The sequence below is a fragment of the Pongo abelii genome, chromosome 23, assembly GCF_028885655.2.
Source record: "Pongo abelii isolate AG06213 chromosome 23, NHGRI_mPonAbe1-v2.0_pri, whole genome shotgun sequence".
Classification (NCBI taxonomy): Eukaryota; Metazoa; Chordata; class Mammalia; order Primates; family Hominidae; genus Pongo; species Pongo abelii.
This window is the reverse complement of record NC_085929.1, coordinates 45,515,057-45,524,469: the sequence shown is the minus strand read 5'-3', so window position 1 is coordinate 45,524,469 and position 9,413 is coordinate 45,515,057. Positions and strand designations below refer to the sequence as shown.

The 9,413-nt window shown below is 51.4% G+C and overlaps 1 protein-coding gene across 1 annotated transcript; it reads right to left on the bottom strand.

Moving 5' to 3' along the window:
• APOBEC3C (apolipoprotein B mRNA editing enzyme catalytic subunit 3C) lies at positions 1 to 6,170 on the bottom strand. The gene is made up of 4 exons (XM_009234377.3): positions 5,987 to 6,170; positions 4,617 to 4,773; positions 2,315 to 2,594; positions 1 to 2,090 (listed from the first exon to the last, which is right to left on the bottom strand). Exons 1-4 carry the CDS (start codon positions 6,001 to 6,003, stop codon positions 1,972 to 1,974), a joined length of 573 nt encoding a protein of 190 aa, XP_009232652.1. The 5' UTR covers positions 6,004 to 6,170; the 3' UTR covers positions 1 to 1,971.
• Positions 6,171 to 9,413: the final 3,243 nt, after the last annotated feature.

Below are 9,413 nucleotides of genomic sequence, written 5' to 3'. Positions count from 1 at the left end.
TACATTTGCAAAGGACACTTTATTTCTTGTTAAGGATGACAGCCTGCAAGGTAGCCATCCCGCAGCCTGGGAAGAGCAGCCTCTGGTTAACACCAGAGACAGACATTTAGAAGGAGGAGGGGTTGGGGCAGGAGCTTTATGCTGAAGAGGTTGGCTAAACACACATATTCATATTCAACAGGCTACAGGAGGAGCTATGAATATTCATGTAGGTGGTTGCAGTCCATGCTTATTAAACAAACATGTGTGGAACATATGATCCCAGCCAGGCATAGTGGCTGACGCCTGTAATCCCAGCACTTGGAGAGGCCGAGACAGGCGGATCACCTGAGGTCAGGAGTTCGAGAACAGTCTGGCCAACATGGTGAGACCCCGTCTCTACTAAAACTACAAAATTAACCAGGTGTGGTGATGCATGCCTTTAGTCTCAGGTACTCGGGAGGCTGAAGCAGAAGAATCGCTTAAACTCGGGAGGCAGAGGTTGCAGTGAGTCCAGATGGTGCCATTGCATTCCAGCCTGGACAACAGGAGCAACACTCTGTCTCAAAAAAAAAAAAAAAAAAAAATGATATTTGGAGGCAGAGAGACCCCAGAGGTGCGTGTGCATAGAGGAAAGGCCACAGAGGACACGGCTGGAAGAGACTCCCTGCCAGCCAGAAGGAGCGGCCTCAGAGGAAACAACCCCACCCACCCCTCGAAGTTGGACCTGCAGCTTCCAGATCTGTGAGAAAATAAATGCCTGCCATGTGGGCACCTGGCCTGGGACATCCTCTATGGAGGCCACAGCATGAAGGGGTCATTTTTATGGAGAATCTCATTCTCTAAAACTTACATCTGCTTTGAAAATGTCAAATCAAATTTAAAATGTTTAGAAGAGCCTCTAAATTTCATATTTCATTTGCAAAGAAAGAATTGTAATTTGAGACATACACGGGGTCCGGATGGTGTTCACCATGTTGGGAGAGCAAAGAGATGGCAATTATAGAAGGAGAAATGTTCTCTTGCCCTATGTAAAGCCCATGGGCACTAGGAAGGGTTGGGAGCTGGGAGGTTCTATTGCTGAGTCGCTGCGTTTGGAGCGAGGAGTCCAAGGCTTACAGCCATTTATCGCAGAAGCTATGGATAAAGCTGGTTTCGGGGTACAATGCACAGTCTCAGGAGTCAGGCTTGCAGAGAAGTCCATTTGGGAAACAATGTTGCGTGACCTGACTGCTTTTCCTCCCTGGCCTCTGGCCTCTGTTTTAGCTGGGTGGGACATGAATGACCCAATTCACAGGATGAAACTTACAAAGGATGTTTCTCAAAACTTCTGGTTTTCAACTTACATATATTCATACCTGTTTAGGTTGAGTTTATTTATCGATTTATTTTCCGGCAGGGTCTCTATCTGTTGCCCAAACCCGAGTTCAGTGGCGCAATCTCTGTTCACTCCAGCCTCCACCTCTCGGGCTCAAGTAATCCTCCCACTTCAGCCTCCCAAGTAGCTTGGACTACAGGTGCATGCCACCACATCTGGCATTTTTTTTTTTTTTTTTTTTTGGTAGAGATGGGGCTTTGTCATGTGGCCCAGGCTGGTCTCGAACTCCTGGGCTCACACGATTCTCCCACCTTTGCCTCCCAAATTCCTGGGGGATTACAGGTGTGAGTCACCATGCCCAGCCTAGGATGAGTTTAGTAAGATTTGGTTATGCTGGGGAGATGGGAAAAGCCAGGTTAGGGGCGTGCAGGCTGGAGGAACGGGGTCTGTGGGGGTGGATGGATAGTCATGGACGCAGAAAGGGGCCTCTGCAGGAAGAGTCTGGAAGAGCGAGGAGGAAGCGGTGAGGCAGGGGAGCACTGCGGAATGGCCCTGAGGGCAGGAGGGGCTCAGGATGACCAGGCAGAAAGAGAGCGGGTCCAGGGTGGAGGGGAGGCTTGTGCAGCATGAGCAGGAGGCTAGAGGAGACAGACCATGAGGCCCAGGGAGACCCCTCACTGGAGAATCTCCCGTAGCCTTTTTTTCAGAAGTCGAAAGTTGGTGTTTATTCCCTTCCAAGGCTTGAATGGCTCATCATTACTGTACACAAAGTTTTCCCAACAATCTTTAAAATCTGAGAAAAAAACGAGGGGAAAGCAGTGAGGGCCCAGCAGGCCTCTCTCCCGGCCCTGGGCCCTCCCCTCCCAGCCCAGGTCTCCTGGCTGCCAGTTGCAGTGGGCGCCGGCCCCGTCCCCACAGACTCCCAGGGGACACTGCCCTGCCCCACGGCATTGGAGAACCATCTGCCTCTCATGCTGTCCCTCCTGCACCCGCTCTCCTCAGCCCCCCACGTCTCACCTTCGTAGTCCATGATCCCCACAGCGACCCCTTCCTGACTCAGCCTGCGGAGCCCCTGCTGGTAATATGGATTCTGGAAATAGTAGAGGCGGGCGGTGAAGATGGTGAGCTTCACGTTGCTGTGCCTGGCCAGGAACTTGGCCACCTCCCCTGCACACTCTGGGCAAGGGCTCCAAGATGCGTACCAGGTAACCCGGTAGTTTGTGTTAGGAGAGAGTATGTTGTTGCAGAACCAAGACAGGAAGCAGCTTTCTGCATGACAATGGGTCTCAGAATCCACCTGGGGAAGGAGGAGGAGGAGGACAGGGGAGCTCAGACCAGGAGCAGGAGGAGTGCAGGGGTGGGGCGATGGGAGCAGAGGGCGGGCCTGGAGCCCCGGGGCGTTTCCTTATTTATTCATTTTTGAGACAGGGTCTCTCTCTGTTGCACAGGTTGGGGGTTGCAGTGGTGGGATCTGGGCTGACTGCAGCCTTGACCTCCCAGGCTCAAGGAATCTTCCCCCTTCAGCCTCCTGATTAGCTGGGAATGCAGGTGCATGCCGCTACACCTGCCTAATTTTTTAAATAATTTTTGTAGAGACAAGGTTTCACCATGTTACCCAGGCTGATCTTGAACTCTTGGGCTCAAGTGATCCTCCCGCCTCACCCTCCCAAAGCTCTGGGACTATGAGCATAAACCACATGCACAGCCTTATTTTATTTCTTTACTTTTCATTTTTCTGGCTACATAGTAGGCCCCCGGGTGTTTTATTCATTGAGTTTCCCTTCTTCCATCCTTCTCTTTCCTTCTTTATTCTTTTATTTTTATTTTTTTCCGAGATGGAGTCTTGCTCTGTCACCCAGGCTGGAGTGCAGTGGCACAATCTCGGCTCACTGCAACCTTTGCCTCCCAGGTTCAAGCAATTCTCCTGCCTCGGCCTCCTGAGTAGCTGGGACTACAGGCACGCACCCCCACACCTGGCTAATCTTTGTATTTTTAGTAGAGACGGGGTTTCATCATGTTAGCCAGGCTGGTCTCAAATTCCTGACCTCATGACCCGCCTGCCTCAGCCTCCCAAAGTGCTAGGATTACAGGCATGAGCCACCGCACCGTGCCCGGCCCCTTCCTTCTTTATTTTATTGAGTCTTTCCCTGTCTCATAGACTCATGTGTGAATTCTGCCATCTTTTCTCCTAGGCATCCATTCACCAGGCATCCTCAGCCCCTGCTATGGCCTGGCTCTCTGGGGTCGGCTTTGTTCCCTGCCTGCCTTCTGCTGAGGAATCAGGGCAGGGGCGAGGGCAGCCCCACCAGCCTGCAGTGACTGGCCCAGACACAGTGCTGGACACAACACCCCCCGCTTCCCACAGCTGCTGTTTCCCGAGGACTGCCAGACGCACAGCTCCATGACAAGATTTTGGGAAACAAAGTCAAGAGTGAGGATGCTGGGCGCTAAACAAGGCCTTTTGGGAAGAAGCAAACCCCCTCCACGATCCGATCACAGGAGAGTCAGGGAGGAAGATCTGGGCTATGGACTTAAAAAATGTGGGGAGGGCCGGGCACGGTGGCTCATGCCTGTAATCCCAGCACTTTGGGAGGCCGAGGGGGGCGGATCACGAGGTCAGGAGATCGAGACCATCCTGGCTAACACCATGAAACCCCGTCTCTACTAAAAAAAAAAAAAAAAAAAAAAAAAATAGAAAAAATTAGCCGGGTGTGGTGGTGGGCGCCTGTAGTCGCAGCTACTTGGGAGGCTGAGGCAGGAGAATGGCGTGAACCCGGGAGGCGGAGCTTGCAGTGAGCCGAGATTGTGCCACTGCACTCCAGCCTGGGCGATAGAGCAAGACTCCGTCTCAAAAAAAATAATAATAATAATAATGTGGGGAGGAGGCCAGGGGCATGGTGTCTCACGCCTGTAATCCTAGCACTTTGGGAGGCCGAGGGGGGGGCGGATCACTTGAGGTCAGGAGTTCGAAACCAGCCTGGCCAACATGGCGAAATCCCGTTTCTACTAAAAATACAAAAGAATTAGCTGGGCATGGTGGCAGGCACCTGTAATCCCAGCTACTCGGGAGACTGAGGCAGGAGAATCGCATGAACCTGGAAAGCAGAGGTTGCCGTGAGCTGAGATCGCGCCACTGCATTCCAGCCTGGGTGACAGAGCGAGACTCCATCTCAAAAAAAATAAAAATAAATAAAAATAAAAATGTGGGAGGAAAGTGCACACAGGAGAGCCCACGCCGGGCACGTCACTTATTGTTGCGTTTTCTGCATTCCCGGCTGCTTAGCTCCTATTTAGGGTGTAACTAGGACTTTGGTGCTACCTGGTTTCGGAAGACGCCCCTCTTCCAGGAGACAACTGTGTGGTGCTTTTTAACTTCCACGGTGAAGCACAGCCAAGTTTCGTTCCGATCGTTGGCTTCCCATAGGTTTTTAAATTGGAAATAGAATGTGCCTGGATACATTGCCTTCATCGGGTTTCTGAAGGCACAAGAGAGAAACCCCAATGCAGAGACCCCCGCACTGGGGTCCTCAGGGCTGATGCCCACTGAACACAACTGCCTGGACGGCCCTGGGCTCTGGGCCTCCCCCATCCCTCCACAGCCCTGAGAATGTCTGCTGCTTTCCCAGGCAGGAAGACGGGGAGAGAGAAAGAGGAGGGGATGCTGGCAGGGGCAGCAGGGCTGGGGTGACCTCTCCTAGCTGGAACCCCAGCTCTGGGGCTACCAATGGGACACCCTCAACCTCCCAGTTTTTCTGCTACTTTTTTTTTTTTTTTTTTTTTTTTTAAGATGGCATCTCGCTCTGTCCCCCAGGCTGGAGTGTGCAATCTCAGCTCACTGCAACCTCTGCCCCCCGGGTTCAAGGGATTCTCCTGCCTCAGCCTCCCAAGTAGCTGGGATTACAGACGCCCGCCACCACCCCTGGCTAATTTTCTGTATTTTCAGTAGAGACAAGGTTTCACCATGTTAGTCAGGCTGGTCTCAAACTCCTGACCACAAGTGACCCGCCTGCCTCAGCCTCCCAAAGTGCTAGGATTACAGGCATAAGCCACCATGCCCGGCCTAAAATAAGAGCATTTCTCCTGATCATCATGTTTTTTCCTACACTCCCTGTTACAGGTGTCATTCTAAAAGGTGAATGGTGCTCACGGAGGAGGAGCCTGCATCTGGGGTAGTGTGCATCCTCCTCTGCTCACAGTGAAGGCATCTTTGGAAGAAATGACTTATCTTCTGGTACAGAGACCATTCCCTCCCCCACACCCTCTCCTAAGACTTTGTATTGAAACAAAGTAAATCTTACAGAAATTGCACCAAAGCGCTGAGAACAAAATGCCTGATTGCTCAAATCATCCTTTGGTTCAATTCTCCCAGTTCCTGAGCTCAGGAATGGCGGGAAGCACACAGAGGGAGCACCCTCCCAAGGCGGGGAGCACTGGCCCGGGCATGACTCTCAGGGGAGAATCTCAGCAGGGGGCCTGGGCTGGGGCAGGTGGGGGAGGTGGCCCATTCAGAAGCAGCAGTGGGGCGACCACATAGCAGGGCAAAGAGCCTTGCTGGGAGTGGGAGCAGCAGAGGGACCAGAAGGGAGGGAGCCCAGGGCTGGGACAGGGGGAGGCCAGGGCTGAGGCCCAGCAGGACTGCCTGGAAGGAAGGGGCAGGAGGGGCCCGGTGGACAAAGCGGGCAGAGGTACCTGATCTGTGGATTCATGTTCAGCCTCTTAGATACGTTTGTTCCTGTCCCACTCTTTTCTGAAGCGCTGTGGCTTCTCTTCCTGCTTACAGCGTCCTTGCAGTTGGACAGCCCTCTTTAAAGTGACCTCCCAGGGCCTTGTGAGTCATGGCCCCTCCCCATTCCTGCTCAGGTACTGGTGTGGGAGGCCCCCGGGGTGCTTTATGTTTCTCTGGCTCTGGCCCTCTTTCTGGTTTTCTCCGGGCCCCTCCTACTGGCAGAAGAACCTCCGATAAAGACAGGCTGCTCTGTCTTTATCTGTCCTGGGCAGGACCCAACGGAATTGCAAAAAGAAGAGAAAGAGAAAGAGAAAGGCATTGCAGCCAGAGCCTGGGAGGCAGGTCCAGACCAGGCTGAGAGAGGGGCAGGTGCCCCCTTGCCTGGTGGTTGGGTAGGCTGGAGCCCCCTCTCCACCACCCCCTCCCAAGCCCTAATGTGTGCCTAGAGCTTTGAGCAGCACCTCCCTGTTGAGTGAGGGGAGGTTTTGAGACTCCATTGGGGAAGGAAGTGTGGACTCCGCACAGCACAAGCGAAGGCTTAGGTGTGCCTCGAGTTCCCAGCTGTGTGCTGGGTCCATCGCATGCATCCCCTCTTCCAACCTCCCAGCTTCCAGAAGGTGGGGGGCAGGTCAGCCCCTCAGAGGTGTGGGCGGAGGATTACCTAAGTGCTGAGGCAAGAGACTGAAGGTACAAACTGTTTCAGTATAATAAAGAATATACTTACAATAAGAATAGTTATAATACAAATTAGATACAGAGATGATCAGGGACATTATCAATCATTAGTGTAGACATTATTAATCATTAGCTTTTAGTATTACTCTTTATTGTATTACTAATATAACCAAGAAATAACCGGTGGGTATAGGGTCAGGTGCTGAAGGGCTGTTGTGAGAAGTGACCAAGAATGCTAAAGGTGAGCCCTCTGTCACGCCCGCATAAGGGCCACCCGAAGGCTCCTTGGTCAAGCGGTAACACCAGTGCCTAAGAAGGCATCGTTACTTAGCGGACCATGAAAGGGAGTCTCCCTTTTCTTGGAGGAGTCAGTGAACACTCTGTTCCACCAGCTTCTTGTGGGAGGCTGGATAGTATCCAGACCTGCCTGCAGTCATCCAGTGGCCTAAACCCCTCCCTGAGGTGCTGTGCTTCAATGCTCACGCTCCTTGTCCACTTTCCTCCTGTACTCCTTGTTCCTCTTTGAAGTTCTTAGAAGATAGTGGTAGAAGAAATAGTGAAAGTCTTAAAGTCTTTGATCTTTCTGATAAGTGCATAGAAGAAAACGCTGACGTATGCTGCCTTCCCTCTCTGCTTCGGCTACCTATAAGGGAAGGGCCCCCTGTCCTATGATCATGTGACTTGCTCGACCTTATCAATCACTTGGACGACTCACCCTCCTTACCCTGCCCCCTTGTCTTGTATGCAATAAATAACAGCGCACGCAACCATTTGGGGCCACTACCCCGTCTCCGTGTCTTGGTGGTAGTGGTCCCCTGGGCCCAGCTGTTTTGTCTTTATCTCTTTGTCTTGTGTCTTTATTTTTTACGATTTCTCATCTCCACACACGGGGAGAACACCCACTAAGCCCCATAGGGCCAGACCCTACATCAGGGACTGCGATGTCTGCAACATCAAGGAGGGGAAGCAGGTGTCACAAACAGGCTCACGGCCCACAGGAACCTCTCAAGGGGTTCCGTGTGGACCAAGAAAATGTGAAACACATACACACACAACTTTCTGATTATTTAAGTTCATCTAAATTTAAGTTCATCATTGGAGGAATGAATGTACATTGTATCCTTGAAATAATCTTCCTAATTAGATTCCTTTAAGGGGAGTTTGTTCCTGTGGGGGAAAGAAAGAGAGATGAGACTGTTACTGTGTCTATGTAGAAAGAGGAAGACATAAGAAACTCCACTGTGTTCTGTACGAAGAAAAATTCTTCTGCCTTGAGATGCTGTGAATCTGTAACCCTAGCCCCAACCCTGTGCTCGCAGAAACATGTGCTGTATTGACTCAAGATTTAATGGATTTAGGGCTGTGCAGGAGGTGCTTTGTTAAAAATGTGTTTGCAGGCAGTATGCTTGGTAAAAGTCATCGCCATTCTCCAGTCTCGAGTACCCAGAGACACAATGCACTGCGGAAGGCCGCAGGGACCTCTGCCCAAGAAAGCCTGGGTATTATCCAAGGTTTCGCCCCACTGAGACAGCCTGAGATATGGCCTCATGGGAAGGGAAAGACCTGACCGTCCCCCAGCCCGGCACCCGTAAAGGGTCTGTGCTGAGGAGGATTAGTGAAGGAGGAAAGTCTCTTTGCAGTTGAGATAAGAGGAAGGCATCTGTCTCCTGCTCATCCCTGGGAATGGAATGTCTTGGTGTAACACCCGATCGTACATTCTATTTACTGACATAGGAGAAGACTGCCTTATGGCTGGAGGTGAGACATGCTGGCGGCAATACTGCTCTTTACTGCACTGAGATGTTTGTAGAAAGTCAAACATAAATCTGGCCTACGTGTACATCCAGGCACGGCACCTTTCTTTAAACTTATTTATGACACAAAGTCCTTTGCTCACATGTTTTCCTGCTGACCCTCTCCCCACCATTACCCTATAGTCCTGCCACATCCCCCTCGCTGAGGTGGTAGAGATAGTGATCAATAAATACTGAGGGAACTCAGAGACCAGTGCCCGTGCGGGTCCTACATATGCTGAGCGCTGGTCCCCTGGGCCCACTTTTCTTCCTGTATACTTTTTCTCTGTGTCTTATTTCTTTTCTCAGTCTCCACCTTTCGACTCCACTTTTCTTCCTGTATACTTTTTCTCTGTGTCTTATTTCTTTTCTCAGTCTCCACCTTTCGAGAAATACCCAGTCTCCACCTTTCGTCTCCACTTTTCTTCCTGTATACTTTGTCTCTGTGTCTTATTTCTTTTCTCAGTCTCCACCTTTCAAGAAATACCCACAGCTGTGGAGGGGCAGGCCCCGTTCAGTTCCAGCTGGAGAAGTTGTGCTCTCTGTAGAGGCTCTGAACTCCTCTGGCTACCACTGGAAGGCAGATAGGGAGGAGGCTGCGTGGGTGGTAGGGGGTACATCAGCGCCCCTTCCTGCACGGAAGCTTACCTACCTCTGCACAAAGCGGACTCCCAGTGGTTGTTTTTGGAAGGTGAAGTTTTCTTTCTTTCTTTTTTTTTTTTTTTTAAATCTTCCCCAATATAAATCTTTTAATTTAAAAGTAACTTTTACTGTCGAAAATGAAAACTTGGGGAGGGCAGAAAGATCACACACAGGGCTGCCACTTCACACCTGGAGGGTTGTTCGGCCGGGCAGAGGCCTCCTCACTTCCTAGATGGTGCGTCGCCTGGCAGAGGTGTTCCTCACTTCCCAGACGGTGCGG